This window comes from Nasonia vitripennis, chromosome 3 (genome assembly GCF_009193385.2).
Source record: "Nasonia vitripennis strain AsymCx chromosome 3, Nvit_psr_1.1, whole genome shotgun sequence".
NCBI lineage: Eukaryota > Metazoa > Arthropoda > Insecta > Hymenoptera > Pteromalidae > Nasonia > Nasonia vitripennis.
Window position 1 is genome coordinate 13,168,845 of NC_045759.1, and position 20,382 is coordinate 13,189,226.

Sequence of the window (20,382 nt, forward strand, 5' to 3'; positions counted from 1 at the left end):
CGTATATTTTTTTCCCTATTTTATTTCCATTTAAAATAAGCCCGCGTTCTTGGATATCACTCTGGTCCTTGAAAGAAGAAGCTAACATTTCATTCTTATCAAAACTTGAATCACTCTGACTATCCGCAATTGACGTATTTTCTACTGGCATCTTTTTGAATAACTGTGCTCTAAGCTTATGTAAGATTCTTCTAAAGTATTTTGTGTACTAATTTCATTATATATTGGAACTGATTCTATAGAACGTCTTTTTGTTTTCAGTTTTTCTAGATTAAATGTTGGTGATATGGATATTGCTGTTTCATTAACATCATAACTATTTTCTTTTTAAGTAATAAATTTCCAACGCTTACATACTTTTTAATTCTATTTACATCTGACAAAATATACTTTTGTAACTGTTTTGGACGCTCACATTGTTTGATTTTCTTAAAAAATGCTTCAGACCGAGCAGATGATGCAGCGTTATTTGTAGATTTAAAATGATTTTTCATAACGTTTGTCCAAGTTACAAAAGTATAACATAAATTTTTAAAATTTTTAAGAAACTCATGACAATATAAATAGTTTACTTTGTCGCTTATCTCATCTGAAGTATTACTAAGAGCTACTCCCCGGTCGAAAATCGAATCAATATATTTAGTAATAGAATCTTTATTTTCTTCCATTTCTTCTTCAGGAATGTTAACATAATCATCATCGTCACTTATATTTGTTACATCATCGCTAGATATAATAACTAATTCAAGTTTGTACTGGAAGGTTTTGAAAATATTTGTCATTAACAGTTTTCGAGTGTAACATTCAGATCCTTCATCTGATAATGTACTGTTACAAATTATCACAATAGATATGACTATTTGTTCAAATTCGTCTAAATCTTCGACCTGTGTAAGATAACCTAAGCCTCTGACAAAAAAATCTATTGTAGCTTTATTAGATTTGTCGAAACATTTCCATTTTCGTACTGCATTAATTAAATGTGCAACGTCATGACGGTAGTAGCAATTTGGTGATGAATGTTGTAAGTTAATAAGCATTTGATAACAGTGATTGTTGTACATCTTGTACGTCATTTTGTTGAAAGCAATACAAATACCGTTTTGTAAGGCTAACGATCCATCAGTTACGATTTCTTTAGGTATTTTTGCACCAAATTCGATCCATTTTTCCAGAAACTCTTTAATAAATAAAACATGATGTATACTGGATATAGTTTGCAGTAAGGGAATGATTTCTTCTTATAGCCAACTACTAGTACGTAATAAAATAAAATTTTGCCGGAGTAAGATAAATATTTTTTACTAAACCTCCCGTAGAATCGAGAGATAATGGTAAGTTTCTATGCTGTAATTTGTTCCAAAATATTATTTGTGCGTCTGTAAAGTAATACACATATAATGGATGCAATGATAACTTCCTAATGCTGCACTTTTGTATGAATTTTTCATTTGTAATAGACAAACCTTTAAATTCAAAATAACCGTCAGCTTTATCCAAAACTTCTTCCCTTAATTTTTGCAAAGCGCCTGTTTTATTTAAGTCGGGAGGTTCAAAATCTATATCTAATTTTTCTATCTGTTCTTCTCTATATTCTGTCGCAGTTTTTGTTAATAGTTCTTTTCCTATTTCTTCCCGTCTTTTACCTGTTAACTGTCTTTTGTTTTTATGAGGAATTTGATGCGTTGAAAACGTTTTTATTTGTATAGTTAAAAGTTTATTTTCAGCACTAACAAAGTCACTTTCTCCTACAATACTAGTTTTGCAATCACTACAAAAGCCTTTGATTTTAAAAGATGTTTTCGTTAGATAACCATCTTTAAGATTAAAAACGCAAGGTAAGTTTTGTGATGCCGATATTTGGTCTTTAACTTCTTCTGCCCATTTAGTCTGATTCTTCCTTGTTGTTAAATCAATTATTTTGCTAGTTTCTGCAACAATTTTAAATTCTAATCTTTTGCACTTGTAAGGATTATTGCGGGATTCCTCATCACAATAATCAAGATCTATATCACTTAATTCTTGAATTTTTCTTTTTTTACTTGGTACTTTAAAAAACGTTCCAAATTCGTTCTAATGTTATGCCTATTTCCGTATACATTTAAATACAAAGAGTTTGCAGTCATTTTTAGATTTAGAGCCTTTTTTATGTCATTCCAAATTGGATCAATTGTGCCCTTTAATGTCCCATTTTTATGAAAAACATTCCATTCTTTTAGTTTTTCTTCCAAAAATTGTGCTGGTACTTCTGCTTCTCGTGGCATATTGTTTTTTTTTGTCTGATATCAACACATATAATACTTGATCATGCAATAATCTATTAAACTTTTGTAGTAAACACATACAATATCTCATTTTTCGGTCATCAAAGACGAATGCGACTTTTGCCGCGAACGACCGTTGCCTCGCGCGATAACGTTTTCCAGGAAATCTGATCGTCGATTGTTTTATATATATTACGTTGTCAGAACACACCACGAATCAGATGACATCTTAGTCTTTTCTTTGTTAAAAACTTCACAAAAACTTGTCTTGTAATACATCTATTTTTTAACAAAAACAAAATAGCTACGTGCAGGATCACGTTTTCGCGGAATCTCGATGCGCGTGGTGGATTTCGTGTGAGAACGCGTTGATTTTTGCTAGCGCCTGTTGCGACTGTTGCAGTCCTTTATATATACTATACAGACTAAACTATACTTTTTATTGTAATAGATGCATGCGTTTATGATTAAGAAACTTATTCGTCGATACGATTACGGCATTTAGATCAGTATATACGACTTCGCGCTTCAGTCTTCGTGTGTTTACAAACAGATGTGATCATAAGAAGAAAATTCCTATATCATTTTACGTTATATCCCCTAATCTATTCTAGTTACTTATACGATTCTGCTAGAGATTTTTATCTACAAGCTTTGCTAGACTGAGAAAGTGCCAGTGACATATGAAAGCTATCGCCTAGCAGCTCAAACGTGTTTCAATTGCCTTCTAATATTATGTCTGATTCGACAAATAACTACAATATATAAGTAGTATTATTATAATAACAATGGGGAAAAGAGGAAAACCATGCTTAGTGCCACATGAAGATCGGATAGAAGAAATGAGAAAACATGAGATTTGTACCGCAAATGGAAAATTGAAGAAAGAAAGTGATCCCGTGTGGCAATTAATTTGTGACAACATAAAAAAACGAGATTGTAAAAAAATTATAAATGTGCGAAATCTGTACCGCTATGTTCAAATTAATTCCAAGAAAATATTAGCTGAAATCAATATTACAAATGCACTAGATACAATAGAGGATACAGTAAAAGACACAATAAATGATTCTCAATTAGCAGATGAACGAGATGAAGAATCTATACTGATTGAAATGCGAAAAGACGTATTCTACAAGCCTGCAATAAGAGAAATATGTACATTTCCTCTATCTGTTTTACATTGGACGATAGAAGCAATAGATTTTTCAAAAGATTTAGGAAAAGATATTCTGTATATGTTTTCTCTGATAGGAACGTTTTGCAAGCCATTTATGGCGCCGGATGGACACGTTAGCAAGCCAATAAATTTATATGCATTAGGTACAGTGGTGTCTAATACATTTGTACCTTTGTGTCAATTATCGACTGAAGATTACTCAACATCCTTATTTAATAAATTCTTTGGTGAAAATATACGAAGTGGCTTAGCAATTCCAAAATTTTTAGTTTTGGACTATTACACACATCATTATCTTACAGCAAATGAAGTTTTTAATGAGTACTTACCATACGAAGAATATTTGCTTTTGTGTTACGATTATTTAACTGGGAAAGCTCAAATATTACCGAGAGTTATTATTTATACTCACAACAGATTTTTGATTATCAAAATAAAATATTGGGAATGCATCAACAGGATACAACTTCCATCTGTAAAGAGATTTCATCTTTACTGTGTTATTGTACTAAGTTTACAACAAAATTTAGATGATTTTCAACGCAATTTAAAAAGCATCTTCATTGTCTCCAGTAGTCAATATCAAAGTAAAATTACACATGAGAATTTTGAGCTTATTAAGTTACAAATACAAGAATTAAATGTGGAAACACTTTATAGCAATGAAGAACTAGAAAAAATAGAGAATAAATTCAAACAAATTGTAGACCTTGATAATGTTATCAAAATTAACTGTGATAAGTGTAAATGCATTAAAGACTTTATAGAGAATATTTTTATAGAAGCTAATCAAATAATGATTACACAAAATGATCAATCATGTGAAAATAATGTGTTTTATAATCCACAATTTTGCGAAGAATTGATGAAACTTTGTATGGAATTTGTTCTTTGGTCAAATATTATACAACAAAATAGCATTACAAGTTCATCCTGTGATTTTACTGCACTATTAGATAGTTATAAAGTTGACTTTGATAGATACTTATCACTAAAATTCGAATCAACACCAAGACTAAATGAATATTTATTAAAAAATATTGATTATGAGAATGAAAAGTTAGAATATTTAAGAAAGATTATTCATTCAGAAGCAAGTAGAAAAACAAAAGATAAATATTTTGACTATAGTTACATGCAGTATGAAGAAAATTGGATGGGTCTTAATAATTATCGAGTAAAAGCTAAAGAGGAAAACAATTCAGAAAACTCTTCAAGCAGTGATGATGAAAGTATACTAGACACTAATAATGATAGTGATGGTGTTGATTTTGAAGAAGTAAGTTTGAATATCAATACATTTATAGACTCTGTTTGCCAAGATAATAATGATAATCATATCTCACACACACATGCAGTAATATCTGAAAAGTTGGTTCCCATTGAAAATGAAAATACAAAAGTTGAATCACAATATGTGCATGATAAGCACGATAATGAAATTTTTCAACAAAATGCTGTTACTAAACAAAACAATAACACTAGTAAGAGTAATAAAAAAGTTCAGAAATCAGAATCTGCAATTGCAAAAAATAATTTCAATAGAGGAAAGTTTCTTAGGCCTTGTGAGGATATCTATTTGTTGCAACAAAAACCAACACAATCCTCTATAAAACGTCAAGTTATTAAAAATTCCAATCAATCTACATCTAATAAGATTAATAAACAAAGAAGAATTCTTGCTACTTCAAGTCCTTTTGATAGTCTTTTAGAAATATTAACTTCAGCTTATTGTAATATCCAAAAATTTCAAAATTTTATAACTCAACCAACAAATTATACAATAGAGGAAATCACTGAAGAGTTTTTCAACATTCTTCAAAAATATGTTGAGAATTTCAACTTTAGACAGCTAAGCTCATTGAGAGTGAAATTTGTCGACAAGCTTTGTGGCTCAGCAAGTCAAAAGTTTTGTTGGAGACAATCTATTGGTGAATTTTATAAAAGAATTATGCCATCAACCATAATTGATAAGTATGAATGTAACCAGTGTAACATCATATCATATCGACATGAAAAATGTATAAATATGTCATCTACAGAAATAATGTCTGAAAATTATATAGAAAATATTATTAAACACCTTCATATACCAGATAAATGTGATAAATGTGGTCATAAGATTTTTATAGCAGATTTTAAAATACAAAATATTTTATGCATTGATATTGAAGACACAGTCAAAAATAGTGGATCATGCTTACTCAAGTTAGGTGAATTAGTATCACACATAAAAATAGAAGAACAATCATTTATTTTGATGGGAATAATTGGTTTTCAAGAACCTTTAGGAGAACAAACAACAAGGCACTATTTTGCTTGTTGTAGAGGCATTCAAGGATTTTGGTTAAAGTATGATAACACAGAAGAATCCAGCAAACCTATCAGAATCAGCGATAAAGCTGCATCACTAAACGGAGCAATATTAATTTACATAGAATTTGATAACAAGGTATAACTAGCGGTTAGTAAAAATTGAATTACTGATGTCTCAATTAATATTAACGCATAGGAAATTTTATAAAATCTTGTATTATTTTTCAGAGATCATCGTCGCAGATAATGTACAATTATATTGCAAGAAACACTGGCAGTCTGTTTTAAAAAATAATTAATGCATGATTATTAATAAATACATTTATTTAATTGTAGTGTAAAAATATTTATTGTACATAATTTTTTCCTCTTCTTTTCGTCAGATTGCATACAAAAAATTCGAGGGTATTTTAATATATGAAGCTATAATTAGTTTTTACGTTAGAATTTTACAAAATTTTCAACTTTTCATTTTGCTAGTTAATTATAACATTCACGATTTAAAAAATTATTGTTAAATACTAAGGTGAACTGTATGAAAAATTATAAAAAAAGTGAATACACACCAAGAGAAGTCAGTGCAGCTAAGAGATTCATTTTAACAAAATTATTTGAACCAAATCACCTACTCAAATCAAAAAGCTGTACATAGGGCTTCAGGTAAACATAAAGAAAATATAACATTATATAAAAATTGATAAGGTAAATAGTTATGGAATGAGTTTTAAAGCATCTGTGCAAAATTTCAGAGCTCTACGTTCAAAAGAAGAGAAATGACTGAAATGTTAATCTTGCTTATTACGATACTTGAGAGTTGTCATTAATTGTAGAGCTCTAAAATTTTGAACAAAAGCTTTACAACTCATTACAAAACTATTAAGCTTATCAGTTTTTATTTAAATTTATCCTCTCTGTACCTTTACCTGGAGACCTGCATACGGCTTTTCACTTTGGAAGTTTGATTTCCTACAAAAGTCTTGTTACAAGGGATGTCTAAATCCTTAATAATTTTTAAATATAATTGAAAAATTTCTAAGGTAACTGGTTAACTAATGGTACCTTTTAGCAGTAAAAAAAAAAGGAAAACATTGAACACGCATTAGTATAAGTCACTGCACTTTAGAGGTTCTCTTTATAATAAATCACCCCCTCAAACTAAAAAGCCGAGCATAGGGCTTCGGATAAACATAAAGAAAGGATACAATTAAATAAAAACTGATCAGGTAAATAGTTTTCTAATAAGTTGTGAAATATCTTTACAAAATTTCAAAGCTGTACGTCAAAAGCAATAGAAATGGCTGGAAAATTCTTGCTTATTTTGACTTATGACTTTCTTCCCATTGACAAAAAAATAACAATAAATTTTGAACTAGACAGCTGAAATTTTGTACAGACGTTTTAAAAATTATTTAAAAACTAATTACCATGGCAGTTTTTATTTAACTTTATCCTGTATAGATGATTACCTGTAAACCCACTCGTGCTTTTCACTTTGCGACTCACATTTCTGTGATGGTTTTTTATAGAGAATCTATTAACCTTTGAGACTTGCATTACTGTTATCTAGTATAATTTCAAGTATAGAAAAGCATTGTTACTCAAGCTATACCTTAGTATTTAACAATAATTTTTCCTTTCAAGTATTATAAATTATTTGCATATTAACAAATTGAAGTATTTTTAAGTTTATATTATTTATAATTGTTCAAAATTATTGTTGCTTTTCCACGCTTTAAAATTAAGTAAAATACCTCAATAAAAGTCACTGACAATGATAAATAAAAATTGCTATGGTAGTTACTTTTTTTAAGGATATACAAAACTTGTTGAACGTAATGACAATACTATTAAAGTAGTTTTTAATCTAGAGGTCTAAAAACTTGTACAGATGTTATGTTAATCATTAGGAAACTATAGCTATCATGGCAATTTTCGTTTATCTATATTCGGTTCCTATGATCACCTAAACACCTGCTCACGGTTTTTCTCTTTGCAACTGTAATTGCTGAGATGGAGTATCTCTAAGCGTTTACAAGTTCTTTTTTTACTTTCTGCTGTATTTTTAGGACCAGATGGTCATAATTACTTGAGTTGAATTTTCTATTTTCACCTTCTGGACCTAAAAATATGGCAGAACACAGATTTATTTAAGCTAGTCCTGACAGATCCTCTGTGATTAGCTTTTCTAAAGTTTACTCGCAAAATAACATATATCCTGCCAAAGTCTGAGCAGATGAAAATTGAAACAAAATATTCAGTGACATTTTCGAAAGTTATTAAACAAAACATTATGTATTCTAATTAATGAACTTAGAGTTTCAATTTTCATCTGATAATACGCTCTGTATCCTATTTTGATAACACTATTCTAAACTAATCCTACTCCCTCACATTCTAATCCCTAAGTCTATTTCATCCCCCTAAGAACACTTTCGCACTTTCACTTGTAACACAGCGGTCTTCACTCTTGAAACAGATGAAACAGCTATCCAGCTGTCCTGCACTGCATCAGTCGCACTGTTGTTTACACCATCAAAGTTGACGGCCTCGAATCTGAAAAATTAATAATTTTAATATTTTGATCACTTTGTTATATTATATGTATTGTTCTGAAAATGTCCTTCATGATACACTCTTGGCGAAAGGTAATTCAATAAGTATTGAAGACTTCACTCCAGTGAATACGCGCAGCAGCACAAATAAGAGTGGATACCGGTGAGACATCAGTGATGCAGGAACTTATGCAGGAACAGTTTGCTCGTTCGATGAAAAATAAATGAATTAGTATGTTGCACAAGATATTTCAATGAGCCAGGTGACCAGACCTGGCCAAATGTTATTTATGTGATTATTTAGTAATGTGGTGAGATGTTTACGATTTCAGATATTTCAAAAATCAACAAAGAAATTATTATGTAATCTCAATTAATATTTTTTGTAATATAATGATAGTAAGTGACGACAGGTCTGGTCACCCTGATTACAATGTTTTGAAGCACCTAATATTTGTTATAAGTTAGCCATTGAAGGTTCAAAATGTTTTGTACGATAGGACATACCTGTAGTTATAACAGTAGTAGCTACAACGGTAAGCTCTTCTATCCAAGTATGATCTAATGGCATGTAGACTGATTGGTGTTATTGAAGATTACTGTAAAAGTAATAAAGTAATGATAAAAAGTGATAGAACTAGGCATGAAATTCTATTAAAAAATATCTAATATTGATTAGATTTCAAAAAATTAATCATCAAAAAATGAGACATAGAAAATGATAAAAACATTAATAATTAAAATATTTTTGCCATAAGTGACTTTATTTACAATAAAGAATCGACTACTGCAGTATAAAAACCCGTTTGTTATCTAGACTTTATTAAATAAATAAAAGAGATATTATGATGGAGTATATAATTTGTAGGTTATGACCTAGTAATTTACACTTTCACTACTTCTGGACTTATTAAAGTTAGAATAAGATTGAAAGCCAATACTCCCTGAAGAGGCCGTTGCACCAGGAGACCATCGCTGCACTGTACACACTTCTGAATCCGCGATGCACTTGCACAAACCGACTTATTGTTGTTGTCGTATATTATATAGTCACTGCAGTACACGTGCGTAACGATATAGGAACAGCTGATTCGAATCATCGAACGGAATATGGTACACGAACCGCCCGAATTGGTGTAGCATAGTTGACGAAAAAATAATTAATTTATTAATCAGTATCTATAGCGAATAACGCAATAAAGGCAATATTTACAGAATCGGTAATTAATTTACAAACGATTCGCAGTGGTTTCAATGTTCTCAGATCAATATCTTACAAGAAAAACGCATTTTTCTACTTTCTCGCGGCGTAAAAAGTTTTTGATTTTTTATAAATAAACTAATAAACTGACAATTTTTTTACTTGCGATTACAAACTTTTATAACGATTCCGCAATTATCTAATTTTTTTCCGATACGATTTATACAAATTATTCGTGAACTTCGTGCAGCTAACAAAGCGCCCTCTATATCCCGGCATTTCCCCTCTCCTCCACGGCCACCACCTTGGCTAGGTTAGGTTAGGTTAGGTAACCTAACTTTGGTTGATTCCCGCTTGGTGTCGCTTGCGTAGCTAATTTTGATACTATACTTGCGTACACAAATGCGCAATTAAATAAATAATTTCTAATGAACAAATTATTCTTTTACATACTGAATCTATTTATATCTACTTAAATTTTACATCTCATTATACCCTACACTATATCATTTAGGAGAAGCCTTTTTCGTAATGCATTTAACTGATTTATAACTAGCACTAGTAACTTACTTTGCATTTTCATAGCATTTGAGATTTCGTAAAATTTATGCGATTACGCTTCTATAAAGATGCAAGCACTCGCAGTTCCATTCTAAAGGTCAATTCTACAGAAATTTCTAACGACTCTAGAATTTCTAATATTGGCAATGAAAATTATTTTACAAATAAAAAAATTAATCTTTGGATTTTTAATCAAACGTATTTTAACTATTTACACATTCTTTCAATTATATTATTCATTTACTTTTGAAGATTCCTATTTTTACTTTTATTCTCTGATGAAATTTTAATTCGATCGTGTTTCAGGTAGCGGCGGTGAAAATTCAAATTTAAAGGTTTAGAAGTATTGATGATCTCGACAGCAATATAAATGTGTGGGAAAACTTAAATGTCATAAAATTTAATTGTGTCTGAAATCTGTAAGCTTCGAAATAATTAGTCTAGGTGACGCGCTGGCGGGCCACTGATAAATTTCCCCATAGTTTTATGGGGGTATTTATAGGTGTAGTTCGTCGCCGTATTAGTACGTACGTACCTAAAAGGTTATGGTAAAAGGGACGACAGGTATAAATTGAACGGTAAGTTATATAAGTCGTCAACTTTATAAACAAAACTAATCTTGTAACCGATATACTCTAAAGCGAAATTGACTGTACTTCCATATAACATATGCAATGAATATATGTATATCTATCTATTATATATCGTATCACTATGTGTAATTATTATTATTCCAAAACTCTGTAAATATCTCTAACTGGTTATGTCGCTAATACCTGACCAAGGGATGCGACGATAAATAAATTAATAAAAAAAAAATCCTCAAACTTGATAACTATCGAGGCGTAATAGTTTACGTTGTCCATATAAATAAACAATTGCAAACGCACGAAAAGAAAAGTTCGAGAAAATTTATACGTTCGAATTCGTTCTTAAAAATCTCCAATTTGAAACTGATAAAGGTTTTATAATTACAGGGAAGAATAGACAAATCAAATATTTACTGTACACAATTTATTACTAATATACAAGATAAATATATTTATTCCATTTTATAGCAACAAGATTTCTTCAATTTTATCGAGAGCTTTTTATCGAACTAGACATTTACTATACATCGTATATCTCAAATACTCATTGCGTTATCATACATTTTGTAAAAATAGTATATTGTGCAACTAGGGGGGAAAATTGGCTTTTTCTAGGAAGGGTGATGTTTTGAGCACGAGTGGGAGTCGAGGGCGCCGTAGGCGCCCATTATTTAATTTAGTTGTTTATATATAGCTTTAATCTGATTCTTATAATTTTGCGCTTTCAAACACTTGAAACACCCTGGTAGAAAATACGCCTTAATTTCTGGCCGCGCAGTTAGTCCGCGCGTATTTTCTACCTGGAAAGTGTTTTAATTTATCCTATTTTTAATCAAATAATATCCTCCGGTCGTTCCAATCGCACTCCGAAAAACCTTAAAAGTTAATTGCGTCTGTAGCCCCCGACGTTCGATACTCACTCATCGAAAATCCCATCAAAAACCAATGCGTTCGGCCGGTCGAGCGTGACGCGAAGAGAAAAATCGACGCTCTCAATGGTCGATCGGTGCGGAATGGGGCGCAAAAAACAATGGAACTTGATTCGGCAGTAGGCAAATGGCCATTGTTCACTGTCTTCCTCTCTATGTACCCCCTAAACAGGTGACGCAGCGAATGCAGTGTTGCGTGTGCGTTTCAAGAAGGAAACCCTGTATCGCATTCAGCCTTTTGTCTGTGTGTTGCGGGACGAATTACAATCAAACACACTCTCGTGGCAACTTTTACGCTAATGTTCCTGTGGGCGTTATTTATCTCGCGGCGGCTTTGTGTTTGCCAAAGCTACGGCTGATATTTACTGTTAATTGAAATTAAATTGCGCGCGAGCTTGCGGTGCATGCGTGTGCGTGCTATCGGATGTAGATTCCCTCGCACTATTGTGATACGTGCCAGCTCGAAGCAAAGAATGAATATATCTCGGTAGGCTGCAGGGCAGGATATTGCAGAGTATGAACTAATTTTGCAGCATTGAAGGTTGGAAATTCGTTTCATGTGGTGTTACTTAATTCATGAGTACATTCGAAATTAATAGATTTCTAGACTCTTGAATTTTCGAGTTCGAGCAATCAAAGTCTAATAATTATGGTCCACTGGAATTTTGCGTGCAATGATTCGCGCTCTATTTTGTTTTATAATGACTCGTTTTAGCGCAAATTTAATTAGTTTCTAATTCAAAATAATACAAGACTTCGTTGTTGCATGGCGTGTCGCATGAGAGTACAAATAAAGGAGAAAAGCACGATCAATTATCAGAAATTCAATTCAATGAAAGCCGAATCACGCCACACAAAAAGAAGAATTTGCGTCACTTGCTCGCTCGATCTCAAAATCTAATTCCCCTTCATCAGTCCAAAATATCCCTCTGGAAAAGTTAACCCTCTCCCCTATACGTATAACGATTCAAAAAGCTCAGTAACGATTTGCGTACTAATCGCTTTACGAACGCCGTCCGTTCCACACACGCTCTCCTCTTTCCGTCCCTCCTCTCGCTCATATTTCGCTTTGTTTCGCTTGCGCCTGCTCTCACATAGGTTTTTTTCCTCGACTCGGCAAATTAAACGCGAATTTCCGCGCGCATACGCTCTCTCTCTCTCTCTCTCTCTCTCTCTCTCTCTCTCTCTCTCTCATACTCGAGTTAACTCTCCGGCACCGCAACCACAATATCCCACGCGCCCATACGTATAAGAGACCCGCGAAGTCGTGCGCTTTTACTGGCTCTCTCTTGCGCGCGCAAGGGATGTATAATGTATGGCCGCAGCAGCCGCGCTTCTCTGGTTGCGGATGCTGGAACGGCCTGCTGCTGGAAGATAGACCGAGATGCTGCGAAATTCTGATAGCCCTTTTTAGGTGGTTTGAGAGGAATTATGCTGGATTTTTTATGGGTAGCGATGCTGCCGCCGCCCAGTTGTTGATGGATCGTAAAGGGGTGGATTGTTATGCCGTAGAATGCGCTCTTTCGGGCTTTTCAAGTAGCTAGCGGCTGATACTGATAACTGGGTAATTATTGCGCCAGGGGTGCTGACATTTTTAGGGTTATCACGGTGAGCTCCGGATCATTAGTTATTAAATCGACTGTGCGTTGAAATGTGAAACTTTGCGATACTGTATAGGAAGGGGGAAATCTTCTTACGCTTTGTTGATTATTTAACGAAACGATGATTGTTGATAGTTAATGGAACGATTTTCAATTCTTGAATTTTTTAAAAGTGACAACGTAAGTAAACCAATTAAATTGAATTTCAACGAATACAACTTGGAGCAATAATAGAACAAGCAAGCAGTAGCATATAACACAGAGCAGACAAAGAAGGACGATATGCGAGAGTAACTTACACTGTACAAACTCGATTACATTCAGTAGCGAATTAGAGAGACAGAGTCTTCTCACTCTGCAGGCGTATATATACGCCCCCACGCGCCTGCAAAACGCTAAACAAAAGAGGCGCGCGCGAGCGAGCTAGCATTTCTATATTACGGCTCCGCACCTTCGAGCGCGAAAGAGAGAGAGAGAGAGAGAGAGAGAGAGAGAGAGAGAGAGAGAGAGAGAGAGAGAATAATGAGGCTCGTTTCGCCACGGACGAAATAATCCGTCATTGGATTCGCGCGCGTTACGCAGTAGCTATATACATATACGTGCTAGACTCCGCGCAGCGGCTGCTTTTATGAGGCCATACGGACTATATTGCGTGGCTGGTGTGTGTATATATAGCATGGCTTTCTTACCAAGTGCTAATCGCGAGACTGCGGGGAAAGAAGATGAAGTGAAATTGGGAGTGGGTCAGGTTGGGTAAGGCAGGATATACGCCGGGGGAGTGGGATGGAGATTTTTTTATGACTCCTGGATTAATTATTGAGTGCGCGCTGAGAGAAGTGGATCATGATTATGTGATGGGAATTTCCTTGGGTTGGGATCACGCTGCGCGTTCGCGCCCGATGAATTTCGTTAGTCTGAATATTTTGTAAGATTTCAACTTTTAACGGATGTTATTTCCGAATGTTGGAAGCATGCTATGTTTTTGGTAATTTATTAATATACGGTAGAAATTCAAATATTTAAAATGGGCTGAAAACTATGAAATGGCTATGAGAAATAGCCTAGACATAACTTGTGATGCTTTTTCTCCCATTTCTTGAGCATTTGTTGGAATAAACATAACCTTAAATCTTTCGTATCGATATTAGTCCTTGTGTTGTACACTAATTTCAAAGAGGCTTGCGGATTTTAATCGATTTTCAAATTTTAGACAATTAACAGTCAATTAGAGTTATACAAGCACGACATACGAAGATATTCGTGATTCTATTGATTTTTCACTTTTTTGACCCGACTTATTTTGCGTAGTACTTTTGTAGCCATCAACTAGCTATCCCCTGTGCTTTGCTTTAATCTATTTTTTTAAATCGAATTTTACAGGCTTAAATATTCCTTATAATACGGTATGACTCTATTCTTACTCCAATAAATGCGTAAAAAATGTCCGAAAAAGCGTTTCATCGCTGGCCGAAAAATGGACCTATTTTTTGCCCATCTCTAGTATACGTGGTATGTTGTAGCTTTAAACTGATATCGATTTCTACCAGGGATAATAAGCTCATAATTAAAGTCATTTCTCGCGTTATATATTAATAAATTGTTTGCATTACGCAGATAAGGCAATCGATTTAAACTAAAATAAAAAATGAAAGCGCGCAATTTAACTGAATAACTATGACAATTGAATTTCAAAGCCGATAAAGTGCAGCGCGTGTTCTGCACACTGCAAAAGTTAATACGAATTATAGCGCTTTTTATGCATGTACATCATTCTTTCATCCTCAAATGCGAAGTTATAGACGTTCATTAGCGCGCGATATTCAATTTGATCAAGGCGAGAGAGTATACGCGCGTATAATTTAAATAGCCCGCCACCGCGACAAATAATATTTTATCGCTCACATACCTGTACGCTCGCGATTATTTTAATGCGCGTAATCCCCGCGAGTTCGGCGCCCGTAAATATCTAAAAATTCGCAATTCGTGAAAATTTAGTACAGGTTGCTTTCGTCGTAAAGCTGAATCGGAAGGGAAAAAAGAGAGAAAGAGAATTTCGCGCCGCGGCCAAGCGGCAAATCGCTTCGATATTTCAGGCTAATTCATTGCGTATATAGAACGAGAGGGAGAAGGAGAGGAGGTAGACGCCACCTGCAATTATACCACTTTATCTCCATTTTACCACGCAGCGGGAGTGAAGTGGTCGCGAGCCGTATAACGCGCGCGTGAAGCATTGTTACGCGAAATTGCGAAAAATGCCGAGTTACTCCGATCGCATTAGCTGAGTAAATCTGAATTAAAAATCGAATTAACGATATTCCGATTTTTACGCGGGATTTTATTTCACGCGTGCGCGCGTACACGTTTTGCAGTGCATTATGTGCGGGGGGTGATACATTCTACAATTCCGGAATTTTCCATGCAATTTTCCGGCGCGGGACTGAAGTCCTTTCGAAAACTTCTCGGCGGTTGCTGAATAAAACTTCAATCTTCTCGAGTGCGGCAGAGAGTTGACTTTGAAAAATTGTTTGCATTCCACGGAATAAATACGCGAGTGGATTTTTCAGCCATCGGAATCTCAATGAAATTCTTATCATTCGCGCAATAAATTTTTTGTGTACACGTGATTCTTGAATAACCGTTCCATATACTCAATCTAAATGCCGAAACCATCTCACGTCGCTAAGCTGACGCTTCAACTTATCTGAAAATTTCCCTAACGTTCAAAGTAAACGCAACATCGGAACAGCCATCGAATACCACAAGCCGATCATTACCCATGCATACATACTCGTTGAGAGAAAAAAAGAGCCATCCAGCCCCGACGCTCTCGGTATTATAGCTTCCAGCACACACACGCAGCTCCTCGCCAAATTTTCAATTTATATTCAGCGATTACACTAAGGATAGGATATAGCCAGTCATGCAACTTTCCGCAGCATAAGACTCGAGGGATGAGCGCGAGAAATCCGTTGACAGCCGGTACTGGCCCATTACGCGGGAAATTCGAAAACGCCATAAGGATTCGCGCGCGCGCACATTGTCGAGGCTTCTGCATAAATACGCGTATATAGCATATATAGAGGAAGAAAGACTATATATATATATATATATATATATATATATATATATATATATATATATATATATATATATATATATATATATATTATATATATATATATATATATATATATATATATATATATATATATATATATATATATATATATATATATATATATATATATATACCGGGAGGGCGCGTGTGTACACTTGTCGTATATAGCCGAGAGAGCAAGTGTGTGTACACATATAAACATATACGACGTGACGCGTAATGCAAGCGCAACAAAGAGGAACCAGCGCTTGGCAGCATCAGCTACTCGATGCCGGCTTCGCGACGTACCAATCTGATCTCCAATAACGCGGAGAGGGGCGCAGCCGCGCTCCCAAACAAATATCACGTTCACCAATATTGATTCTGCCGTCACTCCTTTTCGATTACCCGCGCCCCTGCCGTGCTCGCGTGCGTTGCGAATTTCGAGAGAGAGAGAGAGAGAGAGAGAGAGAGAGAGAGAGAGAGAGAGAGAGAGAGAGAGAGAGAACGAAGTCGACGCCGCGTGAGCGCGAAGCCCAACCGAAACGCGAGAATCGCGTACGTAGGTATATAGGTATGTATACATGTGCCCTCGCGAAGTTTCGTGATTATGCTGGATGTTCGTGCGATAATTGTGCGGTTCGACGGCCGGGAGTTATAGGTTTCGAAAAAATTGCTCGATCGGGGATTCCCCGATCGCCGCGCGCGCGCGCGCGCGAGCGTGTGTGTACCGTAAAGCGGAGACTCGGCGTGCGCGGATGGATCGTCGATTGGCGGAGGGCACGATATGCGCGAATTCCGAAAATTTGAAAGTCCGCGGAGGAGGAGTAGGCGGCTGATTTGAGGCGATCGATTGATTGCGGCTTTACGATCGGGGTGGATTTTTTGATGGTCTTTGAAATAGAGATATTTACTTATTATTATTATCGATCTACTCACTACAAAAAAAGACAAAAATGCAAATATATATCGGCTGTTTTTAATAGAAAAGGGTTTACTCGAAAATCTACGAATTATTAATCGTTGGTTATAAAATATGGAATTAAATAAAGTAATGTACGATTCTGTTATCCTCAAAATGTTCAATAACTGATAAAAGCACGGTGCGGACACAATATCAAATATCAAATAGCTAACCGTTCAAACGGCACAATCGTCGTTAATTGCCCCACTCGCGTGAAATGAATGCCCTTTCCATCAGTGACGAAAATCGCCCCCTTCTCCCAGCTACGATTGTCAGTGAACAGAGCACACGCGCAGCACGTCAGATGGACGAGGTAAACGAGGCGAAAGTTGTGTCGGACGGCTCTCAAATTGGCAGACTAGTACAAATATTTGAATTAATAAAGTTTTCCCGCTCGCTCTCTCCCTGTGTACTCGATTACGTCCATGCTCAGATGAAGCGAGACTTACATATTTACTTCATTAGCAGCAACACCGTTTTAATCACGCGTGACAGCCGGCTTCAAGTTCACTGCGCGCGCTAGAAATTAATATGACTTTTGGAAACTCCTCGCGCAGAGAATCGTGTCTAGCTGCTATCGCCGTTCAAGCTCTGGCGATGGTTTCCCTTATTAACAAATAACAGACGAATGAAGTTTCGGTTTAATTTTCAGAAGTGCAACTATTTTAATTGTAGTAGCGGAGGGAGAGAGAGAGAGAGAGAGAGAGAGAGAGAGAGAGAGAGAGAGAGAGAGAGAGAGAGAGAGAGAGAGAGAGAGAGAATGGCCGGTTGCGTATGGTAATAATCGCGAATAAGCGAGCGGTGCAGAGTGCACAACGCGCGTATTCTGGGGGAAAACGCAAACTTAAATTTGAATCATAATTAAAATTGTTACAACGTTGCGTTCGGTTGAATTAATCAGCTTTGTTTGCGTTTTGCATTGCAGAGTGCGGGGGTGCGGTGATTTTAGTTTCTTTTGATTTACATATACGCGCAGCGGAATCGAATTTGGAAGTAACACGATTGAAATTCAATCGTTGAGGAAATATCCGACGGTTTGTTCAAATTGATAATAGAATTTTCATTATGTAATATAAGCTAGTATAAATAATGCTGTTCTATTTATCTATTTAAGTTATTGTACGGATCCAAGCGTTTCCTCATCAGAGATCGGCCTGATTTCTCGAACAAATCCGATATTGAATTAACCTGAAAATTTCTCGATCGTCATAGTCGCAGTTTTTACTCTCCTTCACTCGATTAAATCGCGTGAGGTTTAATTTAACGGACTGTTTAAAAAGCAAAAGTGGCGCACGGACAGTTTCGTTATACCCTATTGCTCACTCTTCCGCGAAAAACGCGAATTTCAAATTTAATGAAAGTCCGCTAGCTACATATCCTGTAGACACCTTCCTCGGGGATCTAAAACTCCCGATCCCAGCTCGGTCAAGTCGGTCGAGTATGCGTCTGCGTCGTCTCCATATATATACTCTTTCTCTTTTCGTGCGAGTTGACACACATGCTAAAGTATTATCCAAAGGCTGCATCGACGCGACGACGGCGGCGGAAATCAAACTACGCGAGGAACACGGTATATAGCTATACATACAGGTATATACCCAGAGCCGTATAGCCAACGTGTACACGCGCAAAGCCTCCGCGGCAGCCTTTCGCGCACGGCCATGTACATATTTACAATTTACATAACATAAACGTGAGCGCGGGTGTGCATCGCGTACGTCGGCTGGTTAGCTACGCACGCGTACGCTGTACGTATACGCGGCCCTCTCTCTCTCTCGTGGATTTTGCCTATTTACACTTTAGCTGCAGCCCCCGCGTCGTCGGCAGCTTCGGCATACATAAAGATGCTCGGCTCTGCACGCGAGGATAGATACAGCCATTCTATACGTGTGTCTGTACGCGCGTAGCAGAGCCTATGCATTGTCATCCCCGGCAGCGGCGAAATATATTTATGCCCTAGCCTGGCTCTCTTTTAATCGGATTCGCGCGCGCGGCAAGATCTCGAGCCATATACAGCGGTATAGGCTGATGATGGAGATAGAAGCTCGAGGCGAGCTTTAGTGCAAAAGTTCCGACGGCTGAGTTTATCGTGCGGCTAGCCACTGCGGCCAACACTGTATAACCGCTTGGCTTACTCTTATACTCGCTCTGCGCCGCTCTGTACTACTATGTATACCTCTATCCTACATAGACACGGTGTAGGTCCGCGTTTTCGCGTTAATGTTTCTGCCGGTGCTCGGCTGCGAATGCGCCTCGGAGTAGTATACGGCGGAGCTCGGGTTAGCTACTTCAACGGTGGCTGTGCGTTTATGCAGAGAGAAAGGGCGTATATACAGTGGGCAGGAAGGGCTGTTCGAGCGCCAGGGTGATAAGTTTTAGGAGGAGTCGTTCATAAGTTACACGCTTCTCGCCTCGTTTCCTATACGCGGTTATGTAGTGCGGCTATATTATGGTCATATACGGCTGATGCGTATAGATGTCTTAATTGGCTGTTTATTCTCGTCCACTTTTGAATTTCGATCGTATAGAGTAGGGAGAGCGAGTGTGCGGCGCGATATGATATTCGTATTATGTTCGGCTATTAGTAAGGGCACTTTGCGCTTTCCGACGGTATACAGTCGAGGATGAAGGCGCAGCTTCTTCGGGGAGATGCTTAATGATCTGGAACGACTTGAAGCTGCTCGAATTAATATGGATTTTAGCTGCAGTGCAGAGAGTCTCTCCGCGACTCCGCATACGACCGAGTGTCCAAAGCGCGGAAACTTGGCTGGCTGGGAAGCCAGAATCATTGAAAGCTCCCCATTGTCTCTTGGGAGAAAATAGCCGAAATCGCGTGGATGACTATACTCGATTCCCGATCGTGGGCGCACAGGCAAAACTGCAACAATAGTAGGTATATATAGCTCGGGCTCATTGCAAATACGAATTAACCGATACGCCCGACGGACATACGTACACGTATAGGCATAATTGTTCCAGCAGCTTTTGTTTGCATGAAAATATGGAGTCGGCCGCTGCTCTCGCGGGAGGGAGAGGGCGCTGCTGCATCCAGACACGTATAATACGCGCGTACATCAGAACGCATTACAATTTGCGCGACTGCGTGACGTGGGTTTCTATGGGTGCT

The 20,382-nt window shown here is 36.4% G+C and overlaps 2 protein-coding genes and 1 long non-coding RNA gene across 3 annotated transcripts in view; 2 read left to right on the forward strand and 1 right to left on the reverse strand.

Moving 5' to 3' along the window:
- Nucleotides 1-2,351: 2,351 nt before the first annotated feature.
- Nucleotides 2,352-6,841, forward strand: LOC116416930. The gene is made up of 2 exons (XM_031927407.2): nucleotides 2,352-5,908; nucleotides 5,989-6,841. The coding sequence occupies exon 1, from the start codon at nucleotides 3,053-3,055 to the stop codon at nucleotides 5,900-5,902; it is 2,850 nt and encodes a 949-aa protein (XP_031783267.1). The 5' UTR covers nucleotides 2,352-3,052; the 3' UTR covers nucleotides 5,903-5,908; nucleotides 5,989-6,841.
- A 485-nt stretch (nucleotides 6,842-7,326) lies between these two features.
- LOC116416931 lies at nucleotides 7,327-9,754 on the reverse strand. Its single transcript, XR_004227230.2, has 2 exons — nucleotides 9,189-9,754; nucleotides 7,327-8,911 (listed from the first exon to the last, which is right to left on the reverse strand). It is a non-coding gene; the product is annotated as an uncharacterized LOC116416931 (long non-coding RNA).
- A 636-nt stretch (nucleotides 9,755-10,390) lies between these two features.
- LOC100116138 (prolyl 4-hydroxylase subunit alpha-1) overlaps nucleotides 10,391-20,382 on the forward strand; it is a 192,769-nt gene continuing 182,777 nt past the window's right edge. Inside the window, exon 1 of the mRNA XM_032598493.1 lies at nucleotides 10,391-10,652. The gene's annotated coding sequence lies outside the window, so the exon portion shown is untranslated. The remainder of the gene's footprint in view (nucleotides 10,653-20,382) is intronic.